Source organism: Coregonus clupeaformis, chromosome 29 (assembly GCF_020615455.1).
Source record: "Coregonus clupeaformis isolate EN_2021a chromosome 29, ASM2061545v1, whole genome shotgun sequence".
Taxonomy (NCBI): domain Eukaryota; kingdom Metazoa; phylum Chordata; class Actinopteri; order Salmoniformes; family Salmonidae; genus Coregonus; species Coregonus clupeaformis.
The window spans coordinates 52,983,511-53,003,467 of NC_059220.1; the positions used below are offsets into that span (position 1 = coordinate 52,983,511).

The window sequence follows — 19,957 nt, forward strand, 5'->3', positions numbered from 1 at the left end:
AAAGGCATCACAGACATGACACCCTCCTCTCTGTCTCTCCCTCCCTCCCTCTCTCTCTTCTATATCTTTCTACCTTCTCTCTATCTCTCTTCCCACCTCCCTCCTTCACCCACTCCCTCTCACTTTCCCTCTCTCCTTCCTCCCTCCTCCGTTCTTTCTCCCTACTTCTTTCCTCCCTCCCTCTAATATATTTATCTCCCTCCTCTCTCTCTCCCTCCTCTCTCTCCCTCCTCCACCTCTGTCTCCACTCTCCCACCTCCATAGACAGGATATTGACGCATAGATATACAGTACATCAAGGATATTGGTGCATAAGTCAATAAATCGCATTCAAGGCAAAAAAGTTGGTGATAGAGCTGCAATGTGTAAATTGGTGAAAGACTCAGACACACAGACATATCCACTCACAGACAAACAGACCCTAGCCATAACCCTAACACTCCACATCTTGGCTCAGCCCTTGGAGTTAGGGTTGAGCCAGTATGTGGACAAGAAGTTAGTGTTAGAGTTATGGCTAGGGTTAGGGTTGAGCCGAGATGTGGAGATGAAGCATGTGTTAGGGTTAGGGTCAGGGTTAGAGTTAGGGCTGAGCTGGGAGTTGATATGAAGCCAGGGTTAGGGTTGCGGCTGGTCAATGCCAGCTGCCCAGCATAGGGCAACCTGTCATCAGCATCTGGAGATGAGGCCTACCTCAAACTATTCAATAAAATGTCATGTATTCTGTCTCTGTTGTTATTCAGTTAAGCCTGTACTCGGTTGAATTTCAGCTTCCTGCAATTACAGGAAGTGACTTAATTGGGGGTTACATTTTACATTTTTGTGACCGGAGAACACGGCATATGAAATTTGAAGTCAATATACCCAAATGCATTTTTGACCTCCAATGGACACAATGGTCTTGCAGTTCTAGAAAGTAAGAGCCTTGTTAAGATTTTTGAATTAATTCTGATGAGGATATTGGTAAAATTTTTGGGATTGACTTGAAACTGTCTGTCTGCCTTCCTGTCTGTCTGTTTGTGGATATGTCTGTCTGTCTGTGAGTTTATATGCCTGCCTGCCTGCCTGTCTCTCTGTCTCTCTGTCTGTCTATTTGTCTTTCTGCCTGCCTATCTGTCTGTTTGTCTGCCTGTGTATCGGCCTGTCTGTTGGAGAGAAAATAAAGTAGTGAGATTTTGTCTGGTGCTTCTTACTTTTTGATGTTTTTTTTTTAATGTTTTCATCATTTGACATGCATCTTGCTGACCATGTATCTTACATTTAAGTAATTTAGCATACGCTCTCATCCAGAACAATTAGGGTTAAGTGACCTTGCTCAAGGGCACATCAACAGATTTTTCACTTAGATTCAAACTGGGATTCAAACCAGCGATCTTTCGGTTACTGGCCCAACGCTCTTAATTGGTAGGCTACCTGCTGCCCCGTCTCAGTGGTTGGGGTATTTTTTAAATGTTGTCGTTGTAAAAAAGAAGCTGTTACCGCTTTCCAACACATATGCTTTCTGTTTAATAGTTGTAACAAAGGCATACACAAATAAAATTGATTGCACACTAGAATTTTGGTGTTTTTAATGTTTTTTTGTTTTTTTTTACATATAGCTAATGCAACAAAATAGGAAAAACGCCAAGGGGGATGAATACATTTGCAAGGCACTATACAGTGAGGGAAAAAATTATTTGATCACCTGCTGATTTTGTACGTTTTCCCCACTGACAAAGACATGATCAGTCTATAATTTTAATGGTAGGTTTATTTGAACAGTGAGAGACAGAATAACAACAAACAAATCCAGAAAAAACGCATGTCAAAAATGTTATAAATTGATTTGCATTTTAATGAGGGAAATAAGTATATGACCCCCTCTCAATCAGAAAGATTTCTGGCTCCCAAGTGTCTTTTATACAGGTAACGAGCTGAGATTAGGAGCAAACTCTTAAAGGGAGTGCTCCTAATCTCAGCTTGTTACCTGTATAAAAGACACCTGTCCACAGAAGCAATCAATCAATCAGATTCCAAACTCTCCACCATGGCCAAGACCAAAGAGCTCTCCAATGATGTCAGGGACAAGATTATAGACCTACACAAGGCTGGAATGGGCTACAAGTCTTTCGCCAAGCAGCTTGGTGAGAAGGTGACAACAGTTGGTGCGATTATTCACAAATGGAAGAAACATAATGTCACCTCGTGGAGTTGCAATGATCATGAGAACGGTGAGGAATCAGCCCAGAACTACACGGGAGGATCTTGTCAATTATCTCAAGGCAGCTGGGACCATAGTCACCAAGAAAACAATTGGTAACACACTACGCCGTGAAGGACTGAAATCCTGCAGCGCCCGCAATGTCCCCCTGCTCAAGAAAGCACATATACATGCCCGTCTGAAGTTTGCCAATGAACATCTGAATGATTCAGAGGAGAACTGGGTGAAAGTGTTGTGGTCCTCTGTAGCTCAGCTGGTAGAGCACGGCGCTTTTAACGCCAAGGTAGTGGGTTCGATCCCCGGGACCACCCATACACAAAAAAAAATAATGTATGCACGCATGACTGTAAGTCGCTTTGGATAAAAGCGAAGCTAAATGGCTTATTATTATTATTACCAAAATCGAGCTCTTTGGCATCAACTCAACTCGCCATTTTTGGAGGAGGAGGAATGCTGCCTATGACTCCAAGAATACCATCCCCACAGTCAAACATGGAGGCGGAAACATTATATTTGGGGTTGTTTTTCTGCTAAGGGGACAGGACAACTTTACTGCATCAAAGGGACGATGGACGGGGCCATGTACCGTCAAATCTTGGATGAGAACCTCCTTCCCTGGTCGTGGATGGGTATTCCAGCATGACAATGACCCAAAACACACGGCCAAGGCAACAAAGGAGTGGCTCAAGAAGAAGCACATTAAGGTCCTGGAGTGGCCTAGCCAGTATCCATACCTTAATCCCATAGAAAATCTGTGGAGGGAGCTGAAGGTTCGAGTTGCCAAACGTCAGCCTCAAAACCTTAATGACTTGGAGAAGATCTGCCAAAAGGAGTGGGACAAAATCCCTCCTGAGATGTGTGCAAACCTGGTGGCCAACTACAAGAAACGTCTGACCTTTGTGATTGCCAACAAGGGTTTTGCCACCAAGTACTAAGTAATGTTTTGCATAGGGTCAAATACTTATTTCCCTCAATAAAATGCAAATCAATGTATAAAATTTTTGACATGCATTTTTCTGGATTTTTTTGTTGTTATTCTGTCTCTCACTGTTCAAATAAACCTACCATTAAAATTATAAACTGATCATGTATTGTCAGTGGGCAAACGTACAAAATCAGCAGGGGATCAAATACTTTTTTCCCTCACTGTATGTGTGTATGTATGTATGAATGTGTATGTATGTGTGTACAGTGCCTTGCAAAAGTATTCAACCCCCTTGGCGTTTTTCCTATTTTGTTGCATTACGTCCTGTAATTTAAATGTATTTTTATTTGGATTTCATGTAATGGACATACACAAAATAGTCAAAATTGGTGAAGTGAAATTTAAAAAATAACTTGTTTCAAAAAATACTGAAAAATAAATAACGGAAAAGTGGTGCGTGCATATGTATTCACCCCCTTTGCTATGAAGCCCCTAAATAAGATCTGGTGCAACCAATTACCTTCAGAAGTCACATATCTCACTGTTGCCGCTTGCTACAGACCCCCCTCAGCCCCCAGCTCTGCCCTGGACACCATATGTGAATTGATTGCCCCCCATCTATCCTCAGAGTTTGTACTGCTTAAACCTAAACTGGGATATGCTTAACACCCCGGCCATCCTACAATCCAAACTAGATGCCCTCAATCTCACACAAATTATCAAGGAACCTACCAGGTACAACCCTAAATCCGTAAACATGGGCACCCTCATAGATATCATCCTGACTAACTTACCCTCTAAATACACCTCCGCTGTCTTCAACCAGGATCTCAGCGATCACTGCCTTATTGTCTACGTCCGTAACAGGTCCGCGGTCAAATGACCACCCCTCATCACTGTCAAACGCTCCCTAAAACACTTTAGCGAGCAGGCCTCCCTAATTGACCTGGCCCAGGTATCCTGGATGGATATTGGTCTCATTCCGTCAGTAGAGGATGCCTGGTTGTTCTTTAAAAGTGCTTTCCTCTCAATCTTAAATAAGCATGCCCAATTCAAAAAATTCAGAACTAAGAACAGATATAGACCCTGGTTCTCCTCAGACTTGACTGCCCTTGGCCAGCACAAAAACATCCTGTGGCGTACTACATTAGCATCAAATAGCAACATTTCAAGGAAGTTAGGAACCAATATACACAACCAGTTAGGAAAGCGAAGGCTAGCTTTTTCAAACAGAAATTTGCATCCTGTAGCACTAATTCCAAAAAGTTTTTGGACACTGTAAAGTCCATGGATAATAAGAGCACCTTCTCCTAGCTGCCCACTGCACTGAGGCTAGGAAACACTATCACCACCGATAAATATACAATAATCGAGAATTTCAACAAGCATTTTGCTACGGCTGGCCATGCTTTCCACCTGGCTACCACTACCCCGGCCACCAGCTCTGCACCCTCCGCTGCAACTTTCCCATGCCCCCCCACTTCTCCTTCACACAAATTCAGACAGCTGATGTTCTGAAAGAGCTGCAAAATCTGGACCCCTACAAATCATCTGGGCTAGACAATCTGGAGCCTTTCTTTCTAAAATTAGCCTGTTCAACCTCACTTTCGTAACGTCTGAGATCCCCAGAGATTGGAAAGCTGCCACGGTCATCCCCCTCTTCAAAGGGGGTAACACTCAAGATCCAAACTGTTACAGACCTATATCCATCCTGCCCTGCCTTTCAAAAGTTTTTGAAAGCCAAGTTAACAAACAGATCCCTGACCATTTCAAATCCCACCGTACCTTCTCCACTATGCAATCCGGTTTCCGAGGTGGTCATGGGTGCACCTCAGCCACGCTCAAGGTCCTAAACGATATTATAACCGCAATCGATAATAGATAGTACTGTGCAGCCGTCTTCATCGACCTGGCCAAGGCTTTCAACTCTATCAACTACCGCATTCTTATTGGCAGACTAAATAGCCTTGGTTTCTCAAATGACTGCCTCGCCTGGTTCACCAACTACTTCTCAGATAGAGTTCAATTTGTCAAATCGGAGGGCCAATCGAACACTGCTGGCACCCGCCCCCCCTGACTAGAATCACTACTCTTGACGGGTCTGACCTAGAGTATGTGGACAACTACAAATATCTAGGTGTCTGGTTAGACTGTAAACTCTCCTTCCAGACGCACATTAAGCATCTCAAATCCAAAGTGAAATCTAGAATCAGCTTCCTATTTCACAACAAAGCCTCCTTCACTCATGCTGCCAAACATGCCCTCATAAAACTGACTATCCTACCGATCCTTGACTTCGGCGATGTCATTTACAAAAAAGCCTCCAACACTCTACTCAGCAAATTGGATTTAGTCTTTCACAGTGCCATCCGTTTTGTCACCAAAGCCCCATATACTACCCACCACTGTGACCTGTACGCTCTTGTTGGCTGGTCCTCACTACATATTCATCGCCAAACCCACTGGCTCCAGGCCATCTATAAATCACTGCTAGGCAAATATCCGCCTTATCTTAGCTCATTGGTCACCATAGCAACACCCACCCGTAGTATGCGCTCCAGCAGGTATATCTCACTGGTCATCCCCAAAGCCAACACCTCCTTTGGCCACCATTCCTTCCAGTTCTCTGCTGCCAATGACTGGAACGAACTGCAAAAATCTCTGAAGCTGGAGACTCTTATCTCCCTCACTAACTTTAAGCATCAGTAAAAATAAAATAATAAATTAATAAAATTAATAAAATAATAAAAATAAAATGCAAATTAATTACTTAAAAATCATACAATGTGATTTTCTGGATTTTTGTTTTAGATTCCGTCTCTCACAGTTGAAGTGTACCTATGATAAAAATTACAGACCTCTACATGCTTTGTAAGTAGGAAAACCTGCAAAATCGGCAGTGTATCAAATACTTGTTCTCCCCACTGTATATATACACCTGTTCTGAAAAGCCCCAGAGTCTGCAACACCACTAAGCAAGGTGCACCACCAAGCAAGTGGCACTATGAAGACCAAGGAGCTCTCCAAACAGGTCAGGGACAAAGTTGTGGAGAAGTACAGATCAGGGTTGGGTTATAAAAAAATATCAGAAACTCTGAACATCTCAGGGAGCACCATTAAATCCATTATTAAAACATGGAAACAATATGGCACTACAACAAACCTGCCAAGAGAGGGCCGCCCACCAAAACTCACGGACCAGGCAAGGAGGGCATTAATCAGAAGCAACAAAGAGATGAAAGATAACCCTGAAGGAGCTGCAAAGCTCCACAGCGGAGATTGGAGTATCTGTCCATAGGACCACTTTAAGCCGTACACTCCACAGAGCTGGGCTTAACGGAAGAGTGGCCAGAAAAAAGCCATTGCTTAAAGAAAAAAATATGCAAACATGTTTGGTGTTCGCCAAAAGTCATGTGGGAGACTCCCCAAACATATGGAAGAAGGTACTCTGGTCAGATGTGACTGAAATTGAGCTTTTTGGCCATCAAGGAAAACGCTATGTCTGGCGCAAACCCAACACCTCTCATCATCCGAGAAACCATCCCCACAGTGAAGCATGGTGGTGGCAGCATCATGCTGTGGGGATGTTTTTCATCGGCAGAGACTGGGATTCTGGTCAGAATTGAAGGAATGATGGATGGCGCTAAATACCGGGAAATTCTTGAGGGTTTCATTCTTCCAGAGACTTGAGACTGGGACGGAGGTTCACCATCCAGCAGGATAATGACCGTAAGCATACTGCTAAAGCAACACTCGAGTGGTTTAAGGGGAAACATTTAAATGTCTTGGAATGGCCTAGTCAAAGCCCAGACCTCAATCCAATTGAGAATCTGTGGTAATACTTAAAGATTGCTGTACACCAGCAGAACCCATCCAACTTGAATTAGCTGGAGCAGTTTTGCCTTGAAGAATGTGCAAAAAGCCCAGTGGCTAGATGTGCCAAGCTTAGAGAGACGTACCCTAATAGACTTGCAGCTGTAATTGCTGCAAAGGGTGGCTCTACAAAGTATTGACTTTGGTGGGGGTGGGGTGGGGGGGGGGGGATAGTTATGCACACTCAAGTTTTCTTTTTTTTTGTCTTATTTCTTGTTTGTTTCACGGTAAAAATATTTTTGCATCTTCAAAGTGGTAGGCATGCAAACCCCCAAAAAATCAATTTTAATTCCAGGTTGTAAGGCAACAAAATAGGAAAAATGCCATGGGGGGTGAATACGTTCGCAACCACTGCATGTGGGAACTCCTTCAAGACTGTTGGAAAAGCTTTCCAGGTGAAGCTGGTTGAGAGAATGCCAAGAGTGTGCAAAGCAGTCATCAAGGCAAAGGGTGGCTATTTGAAGATTCTCAAATATAAAATATACTTTGATTTGTTTAATACCTTTTTCTTTACTACATGATTCCATATGTGTTATTTCATAGTTTTGATGTCTTCACTATTATTCTACAATGTTAAAAATAGTAAAAACAAAGAAAATCCCTTGAATGAGTAGGTGTGATTTAGATAGCTATGTGAGACGGCCACATGTCACAGTACACTTTTCATTTTACATTTACATTTTAGTCATTTAGCAGACGCTCTTATCCAGAACGACTTACAGTTAGTGAGTGCATACATTATGTTTTATACTGGCCCCCCGTGGGAAACGAACCCACAACCCTGGCGTTGCAAACGCCATGCTCTACCAACTGAGCTACATCCCTGCCGGCGATTCCCTCCCCTACCCTGGACGACTTGTGCGCCACCCCATGGGTCTCCCTGTCGCGGCCTGCTACGACAGAGCCTGGATTCGAACCAGGATCTCTAGTGGCACAGCTAGCACTGCGATGCAGTGCCTTAGACCACTGTGCCACTCAGGAGAGTGGCACTCAATAAAGAAGTTATCAGTAAAGTCAGTGCTAGGAGAAAAAGTGCAAGGTTTTTTAGTATTTTGTATCATGCTACACAAAGATAAATAACATACATTTTTCTAAACTAATCCAATCTGTTAGTTGGACTTTTTGCACCCATTACTGAAATGGTTGTTCCAGTTTAGATGGTTTAGGTAGTCTCATTCATACATTTTTCAAATCAAATCACATTTGTATTTGTCACATGCTCCGAATACAACAGGTACCATGAAATGCTTACTTACACGCCCTTAACCAACAATGCAGTTTTAAGAAAAATACGATTTAAGAAAATATTTAAAAAATTAAAAAAGTAACACATGAAAATGACAATAACGAGGCTATATATACAGGGGGTACCGGTACCGAGTCAATGTGTGGGTGTACAGGTCAGTCGAGGTAATTGAGGTAATATGTACATGTAGGTAGGGGTAGAGTGACAATACATGGATAATAAACAGCGAGCAGCAGCGTAACAAAAGGGTGGTCAATGAAAATAGTCTGGGTAGCCATTTGATTAGCTGTTCAGCAGTCTTATGGTTTGGGGGTAGAAGCTGTTAATGAGCCTTTTGAACCTACATGTGTCACACTCGTCGGGTGAGGTTGTGTTTTCTCTAGCAGGAGGTAAGCTTGGCTTCTTATATGGTGTTGAGTAAAGCTTAAACCATGTATTTAGATTGTAGGTAGGTATTGTAGTTAGGTATTGTAGGTAGTTTATTTAGGTAGTTATTGTAGGTAATTATTGTAAGTAAGTATTGTATTCGAGTGAGCCCGGTGAAGCACGAGGCTAGCTAACCCACTACCTGGACCAATAAAGCTAGCTAGCTAGCGGGTAGCTACTGGTAACTTTTAGCAACTGTGGATAGTTGTTTCCAATGTTATTTCACGCTTAAGAGTACCTGTAATTAAGGCAGCTAGCTACCTACCATTCAGCTGTTTTTCTAACCTCATTATCTGAAGCATTAACGTTAGGTAGTTAGTAGCTACTGTACTTAATTACAGCTACTGATTGCAGAAGACCAATGTCTTCTTGTCTGCCACCCAGACAGCTGGCGTCGGGTAAGTTTGGCTTTATACATAGCTTGGGCTTTGTCGAGTAAGGCTTAAACTATGTATTTAGATTGTAGTTTGTAGGTATTGTAGGTAGGCATCGTGGGTTGTTGTGGGTAGTTATTGTATGTAATTATTGTAGGTTAGTATTGTATTCGGCGGTGCCGGGTGTAGCACGAAGCTAGCTAGCTAGCTAACTCACCTCCTGGACTAGCTGGCGAGTAGCTATTAGCAACGGTAGCAACTAAATACAATATCCTTTTAGCCAGCTACATTCGTTCGCAGCGACGCCGTTTTTCAAACAAAGTCAACACAGCAGCCATTGCTAGCTAGCCAACACCACCATTTAGCTGTACTGTAGCAGCTAAATACAATATCTTTGTGCTAGCTAGCCAACGTTTCATTATTGCTGCGTTATGAAAGGAACTAGACACGTACACGAATTATCTGTTTAGTGTGTTAACACACTATTGGTAGTTTGTTGTAACCAAGTATTGGTGCTAAACTGTGTGTTATTGGATGCTAGCATGCTAGTTAGCTATGGCGTCATAGTTAGCTAGCTGAATAAAGTAAGTTGAGTCTATTCCTTGAAACATTGAACCGCTGTAGTTTACAACAATTCTAATTTCTAAAGTGGAAGTTGGGAGAGTTTTATTCGGGTGGTTCAGTGAAACAATTATAGTTTCTGAGGTGGAAGTTGGGAGAGTTATATTTGGGAGTTTTGGTGAGGGAGGCCCTGCTCTCTCCTTTCCCAGATGTTTAGTTCATTTCATTCCGATCTCCTCTGCATTATTGTAGCCATCTGCTACAGCCTGTCAACTATGCCTCTGCCTATCCCTGTTATCTCCTCTCCGCACAGGCTACACAAACGCCTCACACCGCGTGGCTGCTGCCTCTCTAACCTGGTGGTCCGTGCACGCACCACACACCTGGAGTTCCAGGTCTCAGGCAGCCTCTGGAACTGCCGTTCTACTGCCAACAAGGCTGACTTCATCCCAGCCTATGCTACCCTCCAGTCCCTCGACTTCCTGGCGCTGACGGAAACATGGATTACCACTGAAAACACTGCTACTCCTACTGCTCTCTCCTCGTCTGACCATGTGTTCTCGCATACCCCGAGAGCATCTGGTCAGAGGGGTGGTGGCACAGGAATCCTCATCTCTCCCAAGTGGACATTCTCAATTTTTCCCCTAACCCATCTGTCTATCTCCTCATTTGAATTCCATGCTGTCACAGTCACTAGCCCATTTAAGCTTAATATCCTTGTCATCTATCGCCCTCCAGGTTCCCTTGGAGAGTTCATCAATGAGCTTGACGCCTTGATAAGTTCCTTTCCTGAGGATGGCTCACCCCTCACAGTTTTGGGGGATTTCAACCTCCCTACATCTACATTTGACTCATTTCTCTCTGCCTCCTTCTTTCCACTCCTCTCCTCTTTTGACCTCACCCTCTCACCGTCCCCCCCTACTCACAAGGCAGGCAATACGCTTGACCTCATCTTTACTAGATGCTGCTCTTCTACTAATCTCACTGCAACTCCCCTCCATGTCTCCGACCACTACTTTGTATCCTTTTCTCTCTCGCTCTCCTCCTACACTACTCTCTCTGCCCCTACACAGATGGTAATGCGCCGCCGCAACCTTCGCTCTCTCTCTCCCACTACTCTCTCCTCTTCCATCCTATCATCTCTTCCCTCTGCTCAATCCTTCTCCCTCCAATCTCCTGATTCTGCCTCCTCAACCCCTCCTCTCCTCCCTTTCTGCATCCTTTGACTCTCTGTGTCCCCTATCCTCCCGGCCGGCTCAGTCCTCCCCTCCAGCTCCGTGGCTTGATGACTCACTGCGAGCTCACAGAACAGAGCTCCGGGCAGCTGAGCGGAAATGGAAGAAAACTAGACTCCCTGCGGACCTGGCATCTTTTCACTCCCTCCTCTCTACATTTTCTTCATCTGTTTCTGCTGCTAAGGCCACTTTCTACCACTCTAAATTCCAAGCATCGGCCTCTAACCCTAGGAAGCTCTTTGCCACATTCTCCTCCCTGCTGAATCCTCCTCCCCCCCTCCTCCCTCTCTGTGGATGACTTCGTCAACCACTTTGAAAAGAAGGTTGACGACATCCGATCCTCGTTTGTTAAGTCTAATGACACTGCTGGTCCTGCTCACACTGCCCTACCCTATGCTTTGACTTCTTTCTCCCCTCTCTCTCCAGATAAAATCTTGCGACTTGTGACTGCAGGCCGCCCAACAACCTGCCCGCTTGACCCCATCCCCTCCTCTCTTCTCCAGACCATCTCCGGTGACCTTCTCCCCTACCTCACCTCGCTGATCAACTCATCCTTGACCGCTGGCTATGTCCCTTCCGTCTTCAAGAGAGCGAGAGTTGCACCCCTTCTCAAAAAAACCAACACTCGATCCCTCTGATGTCAACAACTACAGACCAGTATCCCTTCTTTCTTTTCTTTCCAAAACTATTGAGCGTGCCGTCTTTAGCCAACTCTCTTGCTATCTCTCTCAGAATGACCTTCTTGATCCAAACCAGTCAGGTTTCAGGACTGGTCATTCAACTGAGACTGCTCTTCTCTGTGTCACGGAGGCTCTCCGCACAGCTAAAGCTAACTCTCTCTCCTCTGCTCTTGTCCTTCTAGACCTGTCTGCTGCCTTTGATACTGTGAACCATCAGATCCTCCTCTCCACCCTCTCCGAGCTGAGCATCTCCGGCGCGGCTCACTCTTGGATTGCGTCCTACCTGACCGGTCGCTCCTACCAAGTGGCGTGGCGAGAAGCTGTCTCCGCACCACGTGCTCTCACCACTGGTGTCCCCCAGGGCTCAGTTCTAGGCCCTCTCCTATTTTTGCTATACACCAAGTCACTTGGCTCTGTCATATCCTCACATGGCCTCTCCTATCATTGCTACGCTGACGATACACAACTAATCTTCTCCTTTCCCCCTTCTGATAACCAAGTGGCGAATCGCATCTCTGCATGTCTGGCAGACATATCAGTATGGATGACGGATCACCACCTCAAGCTGAACCTTGGCAAGACGGAGCTGCTCTTCCTCCCGGGAAGGACTGCCCGTTCCATGATCTCGCCATCACGGTTGACAACTCCGTTGTGTCCTCCTCCCAGAGTGCGAAGAGCCTTGGCGTGACCCTGGACAATACCCTGTCGTTCTCCGCTAACATCAAGGCGGTGACCCGATCCTGCAGGTTCATGCTCTACAACATTCGGAGTGTACGACCCTGCCTTACACAGGAAGCGGCACAGGTCCTAATCCAGGCACTTGTCATCTCCCGTCTGGATTACTGCAACTCGCTGTTGGCTGGGCTCCCTGCCTGTGCCATTAAACCCCTACAACTCATCCAGAATGCTGCAGCCCGTCTGGTGTTCAACCTTCCCAAGTTCTCTCACGTCACCCCACTCCTCCGCACACTCCACTGGCTTCCAGTTGAAGCTCGCATCTGTTACAAAACCATGGTGCTTGCCTATGGAGCTGTGAGGGGAACGGCACCTCCGTACCTTCAGGCTCTGATCAGTCCCTACACCCAAACGAGGGCATTGCGTTCATGCTGGCTCCCCTTCCTCTGCGGAAGCATAGTTCCCGCTCAGCCCAGTCAAAACTGTTCGCTGCTCTGGCACCCCAATGGTGGAACAAGCTCCCTCACGACGCCAGGACAGCGGAGTCACGCACCACCTTCCGGAGACATTTGAAACCCCACCTCTTTAAGGAATACCTGGGATAGGATAAAGTAATCCTTCTACACCCCCACCCCCCCTCTTTAAAAAAATAATAATAAAAAAATAATAAAAAATAAATATTGTAAAGTGGTTATCCCACTGGTTATAGGGTGAATGCACCAATTTGTAAGTCGCTCTGGATAAGAGTGTCTGCTAAATGACGTAAATGTAAAATGTAAATGTACACTTGGCGCTCTGGTACCGCTTGCTGTGCGGTGGCATTGAGAGAACAGTCTATGACTAGGGTGGCTGGAGTCTTTGGAAATGTTTAGGGCCTTCCTCTGACACCACCTGGAATAGAGGTCCTGGATGGCAGGAAGCTTGGACCCAGTGATGTACTGGGCGGTACCTACTACTCTCTGTAGCGCCTTGCGGTCGGATGCCAAGCAGTTGCCATACCAGGCGGTGATGCAACCAGTCAGGATGCTCTCGATGGTGCAGCTGTATAACTTTTTGAGGATCTGAGGACCCATGCCGAATCTTTTCAGTCTCCTGAGGGGGAAAAAGCATGGTGTGTTTGGACCATGATAGTTTGTTGGTGATGTGGACACCAAGGAACTTGAAGCTCTCAACCTGCTCCACTACAGCCCTGTCGATGTGAATGGGGGTGTGCTCGGCCCTCCTTTTCCTGTAGTCCACGATCATCTCCTTTGTCTAGATGACGTTGAGGGAGCGGTTGTTGTCCTGGCGCCACGCTGCCAGGTGTCGGACCTCGTCCCTATAGGCTGTCTCATCGTTGTCGGTGATCAGGCCTACCACCGTTGTATCGTCGGCAAACTTAACAATGGTGTTGGAGTTGTGCTTTACCACGCAGTCGTGGGTGAACAGGGAGTACAGAAGGGGACTGAGCACGCACCCCTGAGGGGGATCAGCGTGGCAGAGGTGTTGTTGCCTACCCTTACCACCTGGGGGTGGCCCGTCAGGAAGTCCAGGATCCAGTTGCAGAGGGAGGTGTTTAGTCCCAGGGTCCTTAGCTTAGTTATGAGCTTTGAGGGCACTGTGGTGTTGAACGCTCAGCTGTAGTCAATGAACAGCATTCTCATGTAAGTGTTCCTTTTGTCCAGGTGGGAAAGGGCAGTCTGTGGATCTGTTGGGGCGGTATGCAAATTAGAGTGGGTCTAGGGTTTCTGGGATGATGATATTGATGTGAGCCATGACCAACCTTTCAAAGCACTTCATGGCTACAGACGTGAGGGCTACGGGTTGTTAGTCATTTAGACAGGTTACCTTGGTGTTCTTGGGCACAGGGACTATGGTGGTCTGCTTGAAACATGTAGGTATTACAGACTCGGTCAGGGACAGGTTGAAAATGTCAGTGAAGACACTTCCCAGTAGGTCAGCGCATAATTTGCTTCAGTGTTGCTTGCCTCGAAGTGCGGATAGAAGTTGTTTAGCTCGTCTGGTAGGCTTGTGTCACTGCGCAGCTTGCGGCTCCTCATCAATCTACACACAATACCCCATAATGACAAAGTGAAAACAGGTTTTTAGAAGTACTGAGTAAATGGTCTGAATACTTATGTAAATGTGATATTTATTTTTTTATATATTTTTGCATATATCATAAAACCTGTTTTTGCAATGTCATTATGGGGTATTTACATAAGAATTCAGACCCTTTACTCAGTACATTGTTGAAGCACCTTTGGCAGGGATTACAGCCTCAAGTCTTCTTGGGTATGACGCTACAAGCTTGGCACAAATATATTATGGGACTTTTGCTGTAGTGCCAAATCACAACCTGCTTGGCACTAAACATTCAATTAACAGTCTACTACAACCGTGACGTAAATGTGGATTCAACAAAAATGCTATTGCTAAAAATAACATGAAATACAAGTTACTCCCCAAAGCAACTTCGAACAAGAAAACCAATTCATAAAACAACCGTTATCGAAAAGAAAAACATGAAGAAGGAAAATACAAAGAGAAATGTTGTCTAAACATCTCGCCTAGTTGAGACGACAAAACAGTGCTTGCAAAGACTCACTCTCTCTCGATTACCCAGAGGCCTTCTTCCTTCCTTCCCGTGGCCCAATGATGTGCCTAGGGGGGTATTAGAAAACAGGGTGACCTATATTTCTCCCATGCTGCACTGCTTTGCAGACTGCACTGTCCTGGGTAGAAAATATGTTCTCTCTCCTTCTCTGACTCTCTCTTACCCGCTTACTTTCCCTCTCTCTCTATTTCTCTCCTCCTTTCACTCTCTTGCTTGCTCTCTATTGCCTCACTCACTTTTGTTAGGTTCTGAACAGAGTAAAAACTCAAACGGACGACTGGAACAAGCTCAAACCAAGTTTATTCAACCCACTGGGTGCTTCAGCTGCAAACACAACATATAAGTCACTCAAGCACATATTTATACCTTCCGACTAGACAGAGTTATCTCCTTGCATTTCTAAGATAAAAACCTGTTCTCTGTTGTTAGGCAGACACAAAGTAGGTTCCTCTTACTGGTATTGTCATGGCCCTGCCTAAGTCTAGGACCCTCATGGGTGTGGAAATGCGTGTGTGCGTGCGTGCGTGCGTGCGTGCGTGCGTGCGTGCGTGCGTGCGTGCGTGCGTGCGTGCGTGCGTGCGTGCGTGCGTGCGTGCGTGCGTGCGTGCGTGCGTCTGCGTGCGTGCGATAAGACTGTAATCAGATGCTTTTCGTAGTGGGCCCCTGTGGCCCCCCTCCCAGCAGTGTCTTCTCTCTTCAGCTGTTGACCTTATCTCAAGTTGAGTTCCACATCCCTCATGGACCTCGTTCCTCAGCAACTGACCTGCCTTACCAAGAACTGAAACTAGACTGTTGCCCTTTGCCTCCATCCTTAGGAACATGCATGTTCAACAATAACATATTTGAACAGAATATGAACTTTCTGCACTTCCCCTTTTCTCACTCAGTAACTTTCCATACACATAGTTCTTCTTTACCCTTCCTTGACCCCCAACATATACATTGCTTATACATGTAAATTAATCACTAAGGTCTGGTATGGTAACATGAATAAGTCTATTTCAAGCTAGAATCCAACACTTTCTTTCTCTTGTGCATGTCACTTTCTTTCTTGCTCTTGTGTATGTTTACTCCCTCTCTCTCGCTTTCCTCTCTCACTTACTAGCTTACTCTCTCTTGCACACACTCCTTCTCTTCCCTCTCTCTCTCTCTCTCTCTCTCTCTCTCTCTCTCTCTCTCTCTCTCTCTCTCTCTCTCTCTCTCTCTCTCTCTCTCTCTCTCTCTCTTTCGCTTTCACAAACACATGCACGTGCACATGCACACAGCACTTCAAAGCGAGGCTCTCTACAGGCTGTTTTCCCTCCTGGCGCATTCTGTGTAGGGCTACAGATCAATGCAAAACATTAAAGGTTACAAGTGGAGGCAAAACGCCACGTTCATGACCGGCATGCGTGATGCCCATTGTACTTCCGGTCACAGGAAGTGGTACGGCCAGGACCCAGTTGGCACGGCGATGTTTTGAGATCAGCAAATTTGAGATCTGAATTCTAACACCAACAGTGTAACTTATAAATTTCATGTGACCCAACTAAATAGTGTTCACAAACTAACACCCTTAGAGTGTTGGTCCCTAATAAATTAACACTTTATTAGAGTTGATGCTGTTACAATGTTTTAGTGTTATAACACATGTAGTGTTACAGTATTTTTTTGTGAAGTGATTAGTAATTCCTATCGGAATCCAGCTATTCTAAAAATCTACCTGCAACAAAGCATTCTGGGAAGAATGATAATGAGGCCCCTCCCATGAGTTAACTGAAATACAACAAAACCACACAGTGTTGATTCCACTGTGATTCAAATAACACTTATTTTAGTCAACACGTGGTGAAAATGTCAACCCCACTCAAATATAACACTCACAACACTTTTTACCTTAACAGCAAATGTGTTGTGTTTGCACGTGTGCAAGGTGTGCGCGTGCATGTGTGTGTATGTGCATGCACACAAGCCTGTGTTTGTGTGTGAGCGCCTGTGGGTGGGTGTGTGTCGTAGGGAGCTGGGCCAGACATTAGGGATTAGCCCTGTTCTACTGCTACAAATGTATCCCCTCCAGCAGGAGAAGACAAAGTGAGGAGAGCATAGTAATTTAGACAGACACGCACACATCCCCCACTTACAGATGCTTTCAAAATCTCACACAGACACCCCCCCCCTTTACAAAGATAAACCACACACATCAATAACAACCACATACCACATACTCAAAGACCTACATACGTGCACGCACACCCATTCAGCTTTATAGCTGTTTAATTCACGAGGCCTTGGCAGCTCTTTCTATCTCTCTTTTTCGCTTCCCTCTCAATCCTCTCTCTCTCTTACACTCATTTCTCTCTCAATCTTCTCCGTTTCACCTCTCTTGCTCTCTCTCTCTCTCGTGGCCATACTGCATGTGTGTTTATGCGTGTTGGTGCACGTGTGTTTGTGTACGGGTGCGTGTGTGCGTGCATGTGTTTCTATGTGTGTGTTTGTGTGTGTGTGTCTATTCAGAGCCCCCGGTGAAGCTTCTCTGCCCTATAATAAATAAGGCTTGTACTGTTGGCAAGCGTTGGCCTCTGCCTATTAGATGAGGGGATTTACTAGAAAGAGCTATGTAAGTGAATTTAAACATAAAAATGAATAGCAAGACCTAGCCTACTAGACATACAAACAAACACACACACATATGCACACAAGGACAAAGGTGTGTGTGTGTGTTCGTGCGCATGTATAACAGTGTGAGTCTAATACCATTGAGTATAACTGGACGTTGTGAATGGGCTATTTTCCCCGACACGACCTGTCCGCCCGCCACGGCCCTTTGGCCAATTAGCCTAGCCACCCCTCCGCCCTTGTTCTCCCTCGCGGACAAATCAAATACAGCTCCCTCGCAAACATCTATCAGAGTCTCACCCCTTCACAACCCTCCATCCCTGTCAAAGCCACCTCTCCAGGCTTTCTTTATTTATTCAAAGGAGTCCCTCGTTCAAAGAAGTATATTCTGGGATTAAATTAGAGAATAGCAGCGAGAGAGATGCGCCATCCACCTTTGTGTTTAATTGGAGAGGCTCTCTATTACTGAAAGAGAGAAAGAGAGCGAGCGAGAGGGAGAGAGAGTGGTAGTTGATGAGTCCCTGGTCAACTGCGGGTCAAGAGGCTGTATGGCGTTTTGACCTAATATGGACGAGTGCACGTGCTGGGGGGGGATCATCCTGTGGTGCCTTAATTGCAACCTGTAGGGATGCAACCATAATAAGCATACACTAACATACGCTAACATCAATGAGCGCACGCGCGCACACAAATACACACTCAATATTCCGCAATAATTCGCCATGGATATGCAGTATCCCTTTTATTGTTTTCTCGTTAAGATAATTAAGAATGCATTACCCACCAGTCTGAGCTGAATGCAATTAAGTGTGCTCTCCTTGTTGGTTTTGTTTCCGTTTTTCTCCAAATGGAATACGCTCTATCTTTGATTTGCTCGGTGGGATGGGGTTTGGGGCTACAACTTTCCACAGTAATTAAGCTGTCAATCAAAAGCAATGTCTTCTGGGTAAAAACGGCGAGTCGAACTGAAACTTTTCCGAACAGGTGGCTAGGGGATATAAGCCACTGTCCATTGCTTACGCCACAATATCTGGCCTAGTTTTAATTTAGGAAGTTAGTTATTTTTTCAAATGGCCTCATAACATGGCCTTAGAGAGAACTCTGTCACTCTTTTTCATTGTGTTATAGAGAAGGAAGTGAGGATAGGGTTTTGGAAAGTGACAAAATGTAAAAAAAAATAGAAAACAGGATTGAGTGTGGTAAAATACTTGTAGGTCTGTGTAATTCTTGGCATAACACTTTGGTGGTATTGGCAATGCAAGTCACAAAACCAAAGCATTCGAGTACGTGTTCTGAGTAGCAAGTGGAAGTTTATTTTCTATGGAAAGCCAAGTTATTCTCTTTTTAAAGTCTGTTTTTCTCTTTCCTTGTCCAGGTGGTGTTTCAGGCCATTCGAGGATCGGGCTACGAAGGCGACATCGCCATCGATGATGTATCAGTCACCAAAGGGAAATGCAAGCAGGAGAACTCTGTTTCCAACACAGGTATGTATGTCACAATATTACTGTAGGTGTAGGGTGAAGTTGCCCCTTAATGCTGATCTTAGGTCCGTTTTGCAATTCCCCCACTAATGGTTAAGGATATGGATTGGGGGAGGGGAAGCTGATCCTAGATCTGTACCTAGGTGAACCTTCACCCTGGAGCATTACAGTACTGCTGGTGTGTGGCCATCATCAGCGATCTACAAGTGGGTGGTAAGTTAAAGAGTGTGGAAAATATGAAAAATCCTGTACTAATACTTCCATGGTTTTCATATGAGTCTATGCCATTCAATCAGAATATGTCTATTAATCTCACCAACTCAATGTAGGCAGACACAGTCTATTACATTCTCACCATAACAAACCAAACACAGTACAGGAAGAAACTGTTCAGTTTCACCCAGACATTGTTGAGAGCTTGCCCTTTCGGAGACGTTGGCCTTTTGCCAAAGCTATACTCTATGCTGTATACCCTATGCTGTGTGGTTACTTTGAAAACGTAATATGCAATAAATAAACACTTTCTGCAACAGGTGGATGAATGTACAATTTATTTTAAAGATTTGGGGAAACCAGAGACAGAAGGGGGGGAAATGTAGTGAATGAACCAGAGAGCAGAGACCCTAATGATTGAAACTGGTGGGTGAGAGGGAGAGAGAGAGAGAGAGAGAGAGAGAGAGAGAGAGAAGGAGAGAGAGCGAGAGAGAGAGAGCTCTCAACCATAACACGTGTTGACAATACAACACAACAGATTAACCGGAATTACATTTACTCTCACAAGTGGCCAAAAATACCTTCATTGACTCATACTGACACTGCTATGTGATTCCTCCATGCTACCCACACCAGACTCCATATAATGGCTTCATACAGCACTGACCATAGCACTGACCATAATTGAAAGAGCTCTTCATTTCCAATGTATAGGCAGTCACAATTGAACAACTTCACACGATGGCTTCTATTGACAATTACTTACCTCTAAGTGAGAAAGCTCTCACTGTCAATGTATTCTTGTGTCCAATGACCACCACTGACAACAGTGATTGAATCAAGCAGGCACTAATCGGATTTGAAGCTGCCCCTGACCTCA

At 45.0% G+C, this 19,957-nt stretch overlaps 1 protein-coding gene across 1 annotated transcript in view; it reads left to right on the forward strand.

Moving 5' to 3' along the window:
* LOC121544503 (MAM domain-containing glycosylphosphatidylinositol anchor protein 1) overlaps window positions 1-19,724 on the forward strand; it is a 334,863-nt gene extending 315,139 nt beyond the window's left edge. The window contains exons 17-18 of the mRNA XM_041854426.2: window positions 18,759-18,867; window positions 19,714-19,724. Coding sequence (XP_041710360.1) covers window positions 18,759-18,867; window positions 19,714-19,724 — 120 coding nt within the window. The remainder of the gene's footprint in view (window positions 1-18,758; window positions 18,868-19,713) is intronic.
* Window positions 19,725-19,957: the final 233 nt, after the last annotated feature.